Source organism: Polypterus senegalus, chromosome 10, assembly GCF_016835505.1.
Source record: "Polypterus senegalus isolate Bchr_013 chromosome 10, ASM1683550v1, whole genome shotgun sequence".
Classification (NCBI taxonomy): Eukaryota; Metazoa; Chordata; class Cladistia; order Polypteriformes; family Polypteridae; genus Polypterus; species Polypterus senegalus.
Genome location: NC_053163.1, coordinates 146,538,695 through 146,554,130, shown reverse-complemented (window position 1 = coordinate 146,554,130; position 15,436 = coordinate 146,538,695). Strand labels below are relative to the sequence as shown.

The 15,436-nt window shown below is 44.0% G+C and overlaps 1 protein-coding gene across 2 annotated transcripts in view; it reads left to right on the top strand.

The window, feature by feature from the left end:
* The window catches only part of si:ch1073-396h14.1 (disintegrin and metalloproteinase domain-containing protein 10), a 130,410-nt gene extending 117,540 nt beyond the window's left edge, over positions 1-12,870 (top strand). For both annotated transcript variants that reach the window (XM_039767006.1, XM_039767007.1), the window contains exons 15-16: positions 4,926-5,022; positions 12,445-12,870. In XM_039767006.1, coding sequence (XP_039622940.1) covers positions 4,926-5,022; positions 12,445-12,536 — 189 coding nt within the window. In that variant the 3' untranslated portion in view covers positions 12,537-12,870. The remainder of the gene's footprint in view (positions 1-4,925; positions 5,023-12,444) is intronic.
* The last annotated feature ends 2,566 nt before the right edge of the window (positions 12,871-15,436 follow it).

Here is a 15,436-nt window from a genome sequence, read left to right as displayed (position 1 = left end):
CCTGGACCTGCTTTCTGTTGTGGGAGAGTCACATTATAAAAACCCGACCGGGCGCAGGCACTTAACATCTTTCAGGACTCCACCTGAGAAGCCACCCGGTGTGCACTCACTCTTACAAGACGTCACTGTCAGCTTGGAAGACTTCCAAGGGAAAGCAGAAAATTTCCAATAAAAGGAACTAAAATGCAAATGATGTGTGGGAAAAAAAGAGAGCTTAATATGTGAAAAGTTGTACTGAATCCAACAAAAACAGAAGACACGTCAAAGGGAAGTTGGCACTGGGCTGCCAGTTGAAGCTGCTCTGCACCGGATCAATCAGTGGATTTAGTACTCAGCGTTAGAGCTGACAGATTAACTCAATTCATTATTTTATCTAATATCTTGAACAGTGGATATTACAATGTAGTCAGCCAGTCTGTTAGCATCTGCTCTACGCAACATTTTCTCACTGAGTGATTTATTATATGGAAGATAATCTGCGTCAAAAGTAAATGTAATCCATTGTATTAGCTACAGGTGGCATGGTGGTGCAGTGAATAGCACTGCTGCCTCACAGTTTGGAGACCCGGGTTCGCTTCCCGGGTCCTCCCTGCGTGGAGTTTGCATGTTCTCCCCGTGTTTGCATAGGTTTCCTCCCAAAGACATGCAGGTTAGGTGCATTGGTGATTCTAAATTGTCCCTAGTGTGTGCTTGGTGTGTGGGGGTGTGCCCTGTGGTGGGCTGGCACCCTGCCCGGGGTTTGTTTCCTGTGTTGGCTGGGATTGGCTCCAGCAGACCCCTGTGACCCTGTACGTAGGATATAGTGGGTTGGATAATGGATTGGTGGATGGATGTATTAGCTACATTATAATACAGAGTTTTATAGATAGATTGATAGATTTGAAAGGCACTATACCATTGATAGATAGATAGATAGATAGATAGATAGATGTGAAAGGCACTATATAATAGATAGATAGATAGATAGATAGATATGAAAGGCATTATATAATAGATAGATAGATAGATAAATAGATAGATGTGAAAGGCACTATATAATAGATAGATAGATAGATAGATAGATAGATGTGAAAGGCACTATATAATAGATAGATAGACAGACAGGAAAGGCACTATATAATAGATAGATAGATAGATAGATGTGAAAGGCACTATATAATAGATAAATAGATAGATAGATGGTTCATTCAACTTACCGTTGGACCATGATTTGTAATGTAAAATTTTTTAAAATATAGTAAAACGCTGTGTTAGAACCTATGGGAATATATCCATCCATCCATCCATTATCCAACCCACTATATCCTAACTACAGGGTCATGGGGGTCTGCTGGAGCCAATCCCAGCCAACACAGGGCGCAAGGCAGAAAACAAACCCTGGGCAGGGCGCCAGCCCACCGCAGGGCTATGGGAATATAGTCCAATTTTGAAACAATTGATCTCTTCTGTTCTTCAATACAATATAAAGGTTAAAGTCAGCAACAGAACTGGTAAATGTTTTTTTTTCTTAATTGACTACAACATGTATAATTCACTTTAATGAATTAAGTGTCACCTTAAATGTCTGTGTGTCTGTCTGTGTGTTTTTACAGTGGCTATTCCTCAGTCATTCCAACAGATGGTACATTGCAGGCATTTTTAGTAATAAAATGTTCTACATTACTCATTCCAATAGTTGGTGCACAAATGTTAAAACTGCTTTCTCAAATCTCATACCAATCCCACACCAAATGGCATATAACAGAGTCATATGCATTGCATGGTGCACTGCAAGAGCTAATGCTGAGTTCTACATTGATCACTTAGGTTTTAACCTGGCTTAGTCAGGTAGCATATCTAGTAAACTAATAAACTGCAAAGTCAATTTCTGCATTTGATATGCATATTTTTTATTAAAGAATGGGTCATGTGACCAAAATGTGTTGTATTCTTGGTTTAGTGGTGACATAACTATGTGGTAAGGAAAAAAAGGTTAAAAGGTTATTTCCATGCCAAAGTGAATGAAGGTCTCAGTGATGCACCTGATAAAGGGTTTACAGCTGAAATGTGTACTTAACCTTCTTTCTTCTCTAGCGTAGAATTAACCTTTTAACCTTTTTTCCTTTACAGAAGCACATGGTCACAGCCTTTCACTGTTATGTTGTTTCACCTGGAAAGAAAACAAAAATGCGACACATATCATCAAGTGGATTCTGATCATAATTGTTTTCTACTGTTCATCATATTTATTTAAAGAAATCCGTTGAAACGCTTCACACTGTGAGTTGTACCCTCGCATATTAGCCATTCGGAGAAAATACCCTCAAAATGTAACACTCTGGCTCCACCCACCCATGCAAATTAAGGATCGACTGGCCAATCCGAGGACTGACATTCACAGATGTTTGCTTCTTGTGGGTTTGGGCTTTTTGCTTGCTTGAAATGGACTGATCAGTGCTGGGGTGGAGGTTGTGGCATTGGATGGGATTTTGACTGGGATTGGGCTGTAAACTGCTTGTCAAGTCTGGCATCAAGTCTCGGACCGGCTTCTTGGCTTATTTTTGGAGCCCTCCCACCCAACTCGCCATATTTGTGACTCCTAATCACAACAAGGCTGGGTAGATGCAGTGTCTCCATGACAACCAAAATATCACCTCCCCCTCGTGACGGTCTGGGTTAGCTCCACCCCACTCTCTCTGGTTGCTTTCGGGAACCTCTTGAACCCGGAACCATCGAGTGTCGTAAACCGAGATGAGCCGGGAAAATGAGGACACCCACACAATCGGCAAGGGGTGGGTGCAGATGCGTTCAGTGCTTTTATTAAAACCAATCCAAAGTGCAGCGCATAAAATCATCTTCATTAAATTAATAAAATCAATGAACCATCTGTGAGGTAAAAACCAAATAATCCAAAGATTAAACCAGGATAAAACACAGTCATCTGGTCCCTGTTCTTCGAAGGAGTCCAGTGCAATTTCCTCTCTGTCTCTCCATAGCTCACCCATGGCTGGTTCAACTGGTGGAGACTCCAGCTGCTGCGGTGCTCCTTTCAGACCCCCAATCTTGACTGCCTCTGTTGGAGTTTTCCAGACCACTTGGTAGTCCTTCCACATTCTTGCCATCTTGTGGATCCCTTAGGAAAGATTCCACCACCATCGAACCAGCAACTCCAAATAAATCAGCATGGATGCTCGACCCCCTAGAGCTCCAATTGTTCTCTCATCCATAGGGGGCTAGCGACCTCTCTGCCTCCCTTCTGTCTCTCTAGCCTGATCCTGCTCACTCACAGTCTTCCGTTGTCCTTATCTGATCTCATTCTGTTTGCCGTGCAGGCCCACCCTATACTGCCTGACTGGGTGCCACTCCAAGGTGTGAATGACCCGCTCACATTTGCATGTGATCAGCCGAGCACCCCTATCAACTTTGGAGTGGCACTTGCACGCATACACACCCGCCACTTCATTACTTATTTAAAAACGGACCTCTTTTCACACCCAAGTCAAGTCAAGTTGGTGGAGCATGCACTGGTACACTGCGTTGCTGTACCCACTACAAGTCGAAACAATTCGGGATCTCGGTTGGCAACCCCTCAGGCAGACACGCGGTCCAGTCCTACCCTCCGGAATTGACCCTCCATCTGCCGCAGCCAGGTGTTACGTGGGCAACCCCTTGGCCTGGTCCAGCCACTCGGGTCCCCAACAATGAGGATCTTACGAGCTGGATCACCCTCGGGGAAACGCGCCACATGGCCATAGTGCCGTAACTGATGCTCCCTCACAATGCAGGTAATGCTCCTCATTCGGGACTCCGTGAGCAACCACTCATTCGACACGAAGTCAAACCAACAGAGACACAGTACTGAAGGAGTCCAGTCTTCATCTCACGTCACTGGATAGCGTCCATGTTTCACAACCATATAGCAAGACAGGAAGCCCCAGGACTCTAAAGACTTGGACCTTCATCCTATTGTAGAGATATCGGGAGCGCCACACAGCCCTTTCCAGCGACCTCATGACCCCCCATGCTCTCCCAATCCGTCTACTGACTTCATAGGAAGAGTCACCAGAGACATGAATGTCACTGCTGAGGTAAGTAAACCTCTCGATGAGGTCGACACTCTCTCTACAGACAGACACTCTGCTGATGGCCGTGCCCAAAAGGTCATTAAAGACCTGGCTGTTGGTTTTTATCAAGACACCCACAAGCCCAGATACTCAGACTCCTCACTGAGTCTCTCGAGAGCCCCGATCAGAGCCTCCATTGACTCCGCAAAGATCACAGCATCGTCAGCAAAGTCATGATCTGTGAATCTCTCTTCACCAACAGATGCCCCACAGCCGTTGGACCCCACGACCTTGCCCAACACCCAGTCCATACAAGCATTGAACAGAGTAGGAGCAGAACACACCCCTGACGAACCCCAGAATCAACTGGGAAAAACGCAGAGGTCCTGCCTCCACTCTGCACAGCACTCACAGTACCAGTGTACAGCCCAGCCATGATATCCATCAACCTCCAGGGGATCCCGCAAACCCTCAGGATGTCCAACATGGCAGCTCGATCAACTGAGTTGAACGCTTTGCGAAAATCAACAAAGGCTTTAAAGAAACTCTGCCGATATTCGCGTTTGCGCTCCATGAGAACCCTCAGTGTTGGGATGCAGTTGATAATAGACATCTTAGGCGTTATCACACCCCCTCTTCAGAACTTCAGATGCCCTTCAACAGATTTTTCTTTTCCCCTGGCATTAGCCATACTGGCCTGGCATGTGTTCATATTAAACTGAATATCACTGGAGGACGTCAACAGCACAACAAAATACGATGTTGGAAAATATCTTGAGATGTAGTCAAAGGCTACTGGGGGACACGCCAAAGAGAAGTTGAGGGTCCTCATTTCTGCGGTGGAGCCCCTCCCCTTTAACTCTGTCTCTTCTCTCCCCTCAGGCGCACTGGTGGGTGATCCTCATCGCCATTCTGACCCTGTCAGCCCTGATGGCCAGCACCGTGTTCTTGTTTGGACACACAGAAGACAGTGAAACAGGTAAGTGACTAAGGGATGGTGTCCTGGAGTGGAAAATCTTCAATTTTTTTGAACTGCAGGCGGTTTACCTTACGTTTTTAATTTTTGTTTTGCTCTAACAAACTAGGATGAATTGAATTTACACGACTCTTAAAAGCCACAGAGGAAATTCCCGTTGAAAGTGTTTCTGTCTCACGCCTTCTTTCTGTATTGTACCAGTAATTTATAACCTTAAGGCAGGAGTTTCAATGAACTTATAACCTGAGAATAGATAATGAATATGAATCAGAAATTGTTTCAATTAAGTTTATAATCTGAGAATGGAAAATAAATGTGGATCTAAAGCTGTTTACAGCTTGTGAAAGGAAAGTGATATACAGGTAAAATTCCATTACAACGAACTGCCAGGGACCTAAACAATATTACGTTGTAATGAGTTTCTGTATTTGTTACTATAGTGCTGTCTTTAACTTGTGTCCAGGCGTCTCCAATCATTTCAATAGCTTCTTTCGTGTTCATTTTAATCTCCTCCTGCCTACAAGTTATGCTGACGAGAATGTTTCACAGCATTTCCTTGCGATGATACACTTTCAGGGTGCGAATGATGCCCAAATCCAATGACTGAAGCACTGCTGTGCAAATGGGTGGGGGGGATTCAAAGTGAACATTATCTAAATGTGGAAGCATGTTGTGGGCAGCACAGTTATCAGTCAGGAGCCAAATCATCCTTTTCTTCTTGTTCATATAGATCGATCGATAGATCGATAGATAGATAGATAGATAGATAGATAGATACTTTATTAATCCCAAGGGGAAATTCAGATACTCCAGCAGCAGCATACTGATAAAGAACAATATTAAAGAGTGATAACAATGAATGTTTAAAAGACAGACAATAACTTTGTATAATTCCCCCTGGTGGAATTGAAGAGTCGCTAAGTGTGGAGGAGGAATGATCTTCTCAGTCTGTCAGGGGAGCAGGACGGTGACAGCAGTCTGTCGCTGAAGCTGCTCCTCTGTCTGGAGATGATCCTGCTCAGTAGATACAGTGAATTCTCCACGATTGACAGGAGCCTGCTCAGTACCCGTCGCTGTGCCACAGATGTCAAACTGTCCAGCTCTATGCCTACAATAGAGTCTGCCTTCCTCACCAGTTTGTCCAGGCGTGAGGCATCCCTCTTCTTTATGCTGCCTCCCCAGCACACCACCGTGTAAAAGAGGGCGCTCGCCACCATCGCTTGATAGAACATCTGCAGCATCTTATTGCAGATGTTGAAGGACGCCAGCCTTCTAAGGAAGTATAGTCGGCTCTGACCTCTCTTACACAGAGCATCAGTATTGGCAGTTCAGTCCAATTTATCATCCAGCTCCACTCCCAGGTATTTATAGGTCTGTACCCTCTGCACACAGTCACCTCTGATAATCACAGGGTCCAGGAGGTGCCTGGGCCTCCTAAAGTCCACCACAGCTCCTTGGTTTTGCTAGTGTTCAGGTTTAAGTGGTTTGAGTCGCACCATTTAACAAAGTCCTTGATTAGGTTTCTATACTCCTCCTCCTGCCCACTCCTGATGCAGCCCACGATAGCAGTGTTGCCAGCGAACCTTTGCACGTGGCAGGACTCCGAGTTGTATTGGATGTCCGATGTATATAGACTGAACAGGACCGGAAAAAGTACAGCCCCCTGCGGCGCTCCAGTGCTGCTGACCGCAAAGACGCATATTGTGAGGTTTCTGAACTCTTTTGTGATCCCCCCCACTCCCCACCTAACGGGGTGACATGCCGAAGTGTGTCCCAAAGCGCGATTGCAGCATCTGTGGAAGATTGTTTGTACGTTGTCGGGGCAGGGCAACAGCAGGCTCACAGCGCTGTAGTGAGCCACCACAGAAGCAAATCCTAAAAGATCGTGGGCATGCTATAAGTCCCTGTCTTACATCCCAAAACATGAGGCTGAGTCTCAGTACTTTAGCAAAACCAGCTTTATTCAGCTTGAAACAGGAATGGCACGGTTATTTATTGTAGCGTGATCTGCCATTTTACTATACACAGACACCGCAGTCAGGCAGGATTGTGGCCAGGTCAGTGACCAAGTAATCCTGTTATCTGCGTTTACAATGTTCCTTGCATTACCCATCGAGATCTTTTCTGTTTGCTTCGGTGAGGAGACGCTGTAGAGCTGTGAGCCTGCTGTTGCCCCGGCAACATATAAACAGTCTTTGACAGACACGGTGATCGCACTTCAGGACGCTCTTCAGCATGTTGTCCCGTTGACGGAGGTGCCAAGAGAGTTTAGAAACCTCACATTTTCTTGAATGAGTGCCGCATTAATAGGAATGTTTCTTGAATGAGCATCACTGAATCACATCAAAACGGCTTTTTCGACGTCTTCAAATGCAGCAGTTCACATACGTTTGCAACCCGAGATTTTTCTTCTTTTTTCACTCAGTCTGTCAAGAAAGTTGACAGCGTCGATGGCGAAATTCCAAATTCACTGGCAACGTCCTTTTTTTTTGCCGGAATCGAGAGCTGCAAAAATGTAAAGTTTTTTGTTCTTCTAATGTGAACTGTTGTCGTTTTTTTGTGTCTGACTTTTCTATAGGAGGGTGACAATGAGTTCAATTCCAATGGATGCTTTTTTTTAAATTAAAATTAAAACACAAACAAGACAAGCCATTGTGCAAAGACAAGACAAAGAAGTAGCAGCAATAATAATAAATAATAATAATAATACATTGTATTTATATAGCACCTTTCCCATGCTCAAGGAACTTCACAGAGTTTAAGAAAAAATGGCAGGGTATACAGTATATAATATTGTACTAAAACCATTCTGACGTGTAGAAAGCAATATGAACATTGATGCAATGTATGGTATTTGCAATCTAGATACATACTGTACATATAGTCAATAAATATGTAATACTAGGCCTTTTAAGCCGACCGACTTTTAAGCTGACCACTTCTTAAGGCAATTCAATATGTAGATCAATTTGATATTTTATACAAACTCATTAATTTGATTATATTGCATTTGAGCGGGATTACTTTAATACTCGTAGTTTCTGTTATTTTTGTGATGAAATTTAAACTTTTTTTTCTATATTGAGGTCGCCCTTTTGAGCCCCCCTGATATTTACTACGCGGTGAGGCATTTGTACTCCATCAACATTAATTATTTCCAGAGACATCATTTTGTCTATTTTTCCAGCGCATCGCGCACAAAAGCAAGGGAACGATGGGAGCACCAGAACTCTGCTCACATCATGTCACTTCGTACCTCAAGCTGCAAGTAGTAAGTCTGTGATAAGCGGAATACCGCTACGCTTTCCACTCACGGGACGGAAGGACAATCCCGACCGCTTTTATATAGTAAGAAAGAAGAAGAAGATATCGCACAGTCTGGAGTAGAAAATCATCTTTTACCTGGAACAACGAAACTACAAATCCCATCGTGCATTGCAAAATGGACGGGCGTGTGAAACTCCGCGCCTGTGTAGCACTCACGGGAACGGAAGGACAATCCCGACCGCTTTTATATAGAAGGATAATAAATAAATAATAGACAGATAATACAGAAAGTATCAGTGTATGATAATAGTTGTTTAAGACGTGTAAACGATGACAGGTCCGAATGTTTCACAGCAGAAGAATAACAAGAATGTCAAAATACTTAAAGGTTAGTATTAGAATTTCAGTTCTTTTTTACATGCACACTCTTTTGGGCACTTTGTTGTAATGAAAGTATCTGCTGAATGTATTTCATAGTAATGAGATTTCTACGGACTCGTGTCATATGGAGAACCTGTCGGGACCATAAAAATACTTCATTGTAATGAAAATGTTGTTCTAAAGATATTCCTTGTAACGGTATTTTACCTGTACAAATATCAAAGATTTCCTCAGGACAGCTGGCCAATCAGATGTGTGCACTGTTACATGTCCCAAAGACCCACATGAAATTTTCACATAAATATGACACATCTGAGGGACCAGAAGAGGCAGCAAAATCTCATTTGGATGTCAGAGAACATGGCCAATGAATAACATCAATTGTTAAATCAAAACGCCAGCCAGGACAACATCCACCCCTAACTTTTCAGTAAGCTTTTGAAGATGATGGCATGTCTTCATTGGCTATGTCAAGGTGTGCAATGACCTGCTGGACCAGGAGGGGGCGTGGCACTAGTACTATTTTTTTTCCTTCTCTCCCCACAGCCCCGAGAAGGTAAGGACACCCGACTCCACCCCTTCTGCTCCCATGAGAATAAGGCCATTGGATTCCCATTAGGAGGCGTCACTGACTGAAGGAAGCTACCGCTAGACGAACCCTTCAGTCGTGACTGTCTCTATTTCTTTTGTTGAAAGCCCAAAGCCAGGGCTACTTCACCCGCCATGACGGGCATTATTTTTGTTCATTTTGCCCTGTGATTAAACAGGAAGACTTTGTTGGCACCCCAGATCACTATAAGTCTGTCTATCATTCCCTCACATGGCCACACTATATCCATCGAGACGTTGCTATCTATTATTATCTTCTTCTGTTTGGTTTATCTTATACTTTAATGATCAGTGTGCTCCTTTCACATTTCTATACTGTGTCTTTATCTCTTGTGTAACTGAAGTAATTATTAGGGCACCTTGTGTGGGAAGATTGCCGCTTTCTTCTCCTCAGTGTAATCAAGGCTGAGTGGCCGCTCCTCGATATTTAGACCTGTTGGTTAGAAAGTGGCCCTATAACTAAAGTGACTAAGTTTTCATGTGACACAATGACACCCGCGTGACTATCAGTCCCTGTGTGAAGTAGTAAGAGTGACAGGCATTTGGCAGTGGACTAGTGTGTATATATTTAGGGAAAGAACTGAGATGGAATTGAAATTTCTGTTTTGAGTGGATTTACAAATTACTGTATGCACATCCCTCAATATGATTTCACGAAATTCAGTTAGGAAACAGAAATGTTAGATCTGAATTTACAATGGGAGGTCTGAAAATTGAAAGTACTCCTTATGAGGAGGATTTAGGAGTCGTAGTGGACTCAACACGATCAACTATGAGACAGTGTTCAGAAGCCATTATATAGCACCTTGACGTGTGGAGTTCAAGTCACAGGAGGTTCTGCTCCAGCTTTATAACACACTGGTGAGGCCTCATCTGGAGTCCTGGGTGCAGTTTTGGTCTCCAGGCTACAAAAAGGACATAACAGCACTAGGGAAGGTCCAGAGAAGAGCGACAGGGCTGAGTCCAGGGCTATAGGGGTTGAATTATAAGGAAAGGTTAAAAGAGCTGAGCCTTTAGAGTTTAAACAAAAGAAGATTAAGAGGTGACATGATTGAAGTGTTTAAAATTATGAAGGGAATTAGGCCGGTGGATCGAGATGGTGACTTTAAAATGAGTTCATCGAGAACACGGGGACACAGTTGGAAACTTGTTAAGGGGAAATTTAGCACAATCATTAGGACGTTTTTCTTTATACAAAGAACCACAGACACATGGAATAAGTGACCGAGTAGTGTGGGAGACAGGAGGACTTTAGGGACTTTCAGAACTTGACTTGATGTTATTTTGGATACACAATGTGAGATCAGAAAATTAAAAGTCCACCTTTATGAGAAGAATTAGGAGTCATAGTGGACTCGACTATCTGCCAGACAGTGTTGAGAAGCCATTAAGAAGGCTAATGGAATATCAGGTTATATAGCGCCTTGTTGTGTGGGGTGCAAGTCACAGGAGGTTCTGCTCAAGCTTTATAACACACTGGTGAGGCCTCATCTGGAGTCCTGTGTGCAGTTTGGGTCTCCAGGTTACAAAAAGGACATAGCAGGACTAGAAAAGGTCCAGAAAAGAGTAACAGGGCTGAGTCCAGGGTTACAGGGGTTGAATTATGAGGAAAGGTTAAAAGAGCTGAGCCTTTAGAGAGATGAAGAGGAGACCTGATTGAAGTGTTTAAAATTATGAAGGGAATTAGGCCGGTGGATCGAGATGGTGACTTTAAAATGAGTTCATCGAGAACACGGGGACACAGTTGGAAACTTGTTAAGGGGAAATTTAGCACAATCATTAGGACGTTTTTCTTTATACAAAGAACCACAGACACATGGAATAAGTGACCGAGTAGTGTGGGAGACAGGAGGACTTTAGGGACTTTCAGAACTTGACTTGATGTTATTTTGGATACACAATGTGAGATCAGAAAATTAAAAGTCCACCTTTATGAGAAGAATTAGGAGTCATAGTGGACTCGACTATCTGCCAGACAGTGTTGAGAAGCCATTAAGAAGGCTAATGGAATATCAGGTTATATAGCGCCTTGTTGTGTGGGGTGCAAGTCACAGGAGGTTCTGCTCAAGCTTTATAACACACTGGTGAGGCCTCATCTAGAGTCCTGTGTGCAGTTTGGGTCTCCAGGTTACAAAAAGGACATAACAGAGCTATAAAAGGTCCAGAAAAGAGTAACAGGGCTGAGTCCAGGGCTACAGGGGATGAGTTATGAGGAAAGATTAAAAGAGCTGAGCCTTTACAGTTTTTACAAAAGTGTTGCAGACTCCTATGTTGAGGATTTGTTTGCTTTCATTAGGGGCTTTTATAACCTGAGGTATCCATAGTGTTCATTTATTTTTGAAATATACTTTTAATTTGTTATTTGGGCTGCTCTGTCACTACCATTCTGACGGCACTGCTTTTGAGTTACCGTGGCCAGAACTGCCCCAGAGTGGGCGTGTCCTCAGAAGTTGTGTCCTAACAATCACCACATGATGGGATTAAAGGTCATCCAGGGGTTTGCTTCCCAATCCAACTACTTGGATTCTAAAACCCCTTTTTGAAAGACATTTCTTTATTTGGTTCCCTCTGCTTTTTGATCTCTCTGCACTCCTTCTGACTTGTCTCGAGATTCTTGGCTTACGTCACTGATAGTTGTTCTCCTGGCTTCGACCCTCGCTATGGTTCTTTGACAACGTCCTTGTCTTCCAGTCGCATTCTAAATTCCTGTGCCAGCTGAACATAATAAATAGAAGATGAAGAGGAGACTTGAGTGAACTGTTTAAAATTATAAAGGGAAGTAGCCCAGTGGATCGAGATGGTGACTTTAAAATGAGTTTATCAAGAACACGGGGACACCGTAACTTGTTAAGAGTAAATTTTGTAGAATTGTTAGAAAGTTTTTCTTCACACGAAGAACCACAGACGCTTGGAATAAGCGACCAGGTAGTGTAGGTGTTCAGTAGGACTTTAACGATTTTCAAATCTTGACTTGATGTTATTTTAGAGGTGTTAAGTGGATAGGCCTGGTGAGCTTTGGTGGGCTGCATGGCCTGCTCTCAGCTCAGACGTTTCTTTCAGAGCGATGTGAGTGTCTGTGTGTGAGGATGTCAGTCTGAGAAAAAAAAAAATAGAATATCTCCACATTCCACTTATTTGTCAATAAGTTTGCTTCCGTTGTTTCCGCAGAACTTGAAGAGAATGGCCGACCAAGGAGACGAAAGCAGCAATTCCCAGATGACGAGGTGGATCCCTTTGAGCAGCAGGACTCTGGACTTTAGCTTCTCTCCATTATCTTGTAATGAGGGACCTACTGTAAATGTGCCTGCTTTATTGAAGCAGAAGGAGATTTGATGCTGGACCAGGACCGTACAGAACAGACTCGCTATGGTGACCTATTTGGTGGATTCGTCAGGCCTTACACTTCCCTGGCTGGTCACTTACTTTTTGTGGCTGTCCGGTTTTGACTACAAAAATGACTTTCTGCTTTGAGCCTAACAAACAGCCACATTGTGGACGCCCTTTGCATGTCTGCTAGCCTGTTGTCCTTTCTTTCCCTTTTAATTCCTCATCCTTTAAGCAGGTTCCTTAAAAAAATTGGATCAGCTCCCCTTATTTCCTTTTCTTTCCGCGTCTTCTTTTCGTCGTCCTAACAGCACCAGGGACGATTTCACCACAAGATGGTCGAGTCAGGCTGCTGCTCCATCTTGCCTCAAAGTCACTTGTGACACCAGCCAGGCCTGTCACACTGTCATCGTCACCAGTGTCCTACCAGCGTTCACATCCTGTGGGTCACTCATCACTCTGACCCGTTTGACTTCACTCATGGCCAGCAAACAGGTGTCACAAGAATGGACAGGAGACATAAAAAGGTTTGGGGCAGCCACCCGTATTTAATGTCCTGGCTGCAAATGGTTGGGATTTTGTGGAGTTTTGTCTGGTTCAAAGGCCAAAACAGAACTGATGAAATGTGGCAAAGTCTGGGCAGGAAGTGATGTCATCCTGGAAGGAAGAACTGGAAGTGATGTCATGACAGATGATGGAACCGGAAAGTGATGATGTCTGGGCAGGAAGTGACATCATCTCAGGGGCCAGAACTGGAAGTGACGTCGTCTGGGCAGGAAGTGACATCATCTTGGGCGCCACAGAAGTGGCGTCATCATGGCCACTAGTACCCTGTGAAATTTCCCGTGAATGGTCTACAGAGGATTGAGAGAAAAAGTCAGTACACCTCGCCACCCCCTGGTCAGACATGGAACTGTCACTATTTGAGCCCTTTAGCTGCCTCCCATGTGTACGTGTGGCACAGGTCATTAATTGTATTTAAAGAATGGAAGTGATTCTTAAGCTCTCTTTTCATAGGGCCAGCTTTCTGTTAATTTCACTTTGAAAGTCACTATATAATATACACACTCGCCGGCCACTTTATTAGATACAGCTGTTCAACTGTTTGTTAATGCAAATCTTTAATCAGCCAATCACGTGGCAGCAGCTCAGTGCATTTCGGCCTATAGACCTCATCAAGACCACCTGCTGACGTTCAAACCGAGCATCAAAATGGGGAAGAAAGGAGACTGAAGTGACTTTGAAGGTGGCATGGTTCTGGTGCCAGGTGGACTGATCTGAGTAGGGTTACCAGATAACTGCAAACCCAAAGGAGGACACCGAAGGTCATAAAGGACCACAAAGAAGAACATGTCCTGTTCTATTATTCACTTGTGAACTGTGTGTTACAATGAAAACCTTAAAACAACTGATGTGACAGGTGACAAAATGAGTCATCAGAATTAAACGTTATTGTATAACTATGCAGTTTCATACTTTTCAGACGAGGTGATGGATGTTTCGCAGCAGTTCATTGTTCCCGGCAACACAGGCGTGAATCTCCAGATGAGAAACGTTCTTAAAATTGAACTTTGTAAGAAGAATTCCTTGGACAGAGTCAACAGTATATTTCTTTCTTTTGGCCACTGTGTGTTGATCAAGGAAATGCTCTTTCAACACTGGCATTGTGTCCAGGAATAGATGATTTCAGCCAATAACACGCTCAAGTCAGTGATTGATGAAAGTCGGACATTTGCACCTTCTTAGGCAGTGCCTGCCGGGCGGAGGACACAACGCCGGAAAGGAGGACTTGTCCTCTTTTTGCTGGATGTCTGCTTACCCTAGGTCTGAGAATTTCAGAAACTGCTCATCTGCTGGGATTTTCACACACAGCCTGGGGTTTACAGAGAATGGTCAGAAAAAGGGAAAATATCCAGTGAGCGGCAGTCCTCTGGGTATTGTTGAGGAGAATGGCCAGACTGGTTCAAACTGATAGAAAGACAGCAGTCACTCAAATAACCGAGGTGAGCAGAAGAGCATCTCTGAATGCACAGCACGTCGAACCTTGAAGCAGGTGGGCTACGGCAGCAGGAGACCACACCGGGTGACCCTCCTGTCAGCTAAGAACAAGCAACTGAGGGTACAATTCACAGTTTCACCAAAATTGGAGAACAGAAGATTGGAGAAACATTGCCTGGTCTGATAACTCTCGATTTCTGGGGTCAGAATTTGGGGTCAACAACATGAAAACAGGGATCCATTCTGCCTTAGATCAACGGTTCAGGCTGGTGGTGTAATGGTGTGGGGGATGTTTTCTTGGCACACTTTGGGTCCCTTAGTACCAACTGAGCACCGTTTAAATGCCACAGCCTCCCTGAGGATTGCTGATCATGTCCATCCCTTTATCATCTTCTGATGGCCACTTCCAGCAGGATAACATGCCATGTCACAAAGCTCAGATCATCTCAAACTGGTTTCTTGAACATGACAATGAGTTCACTGCACTCAAATGGCCTCCATAGTCCCCAGATCTCAATCCAATAGAGCACCTTTGGGATGTGGTGGAACGGAAGATTCGCATCATGGATGTGCAGCTGATGCTGTCATATCAATATGGGGCAAAATCCTGGAGGAATGCTTCCAGTAACTTGCTGAATCGATGCTACGAAGAATTACAGCAGTTCTGAAGGCAAAAGGGGGTCCAAACCTGGTACTAGCAAGGCGTACCTAATAAAGAGGCCGGTGAGTTTATATTCCTACATGATTGCCAAGATAAATGTGGGACAGCTTAGTGTCACGATGAGTAGTGTTGCTGCTTCACAATTCCGGGGATGCTTTGCATAGTCGTGCTGAGCCT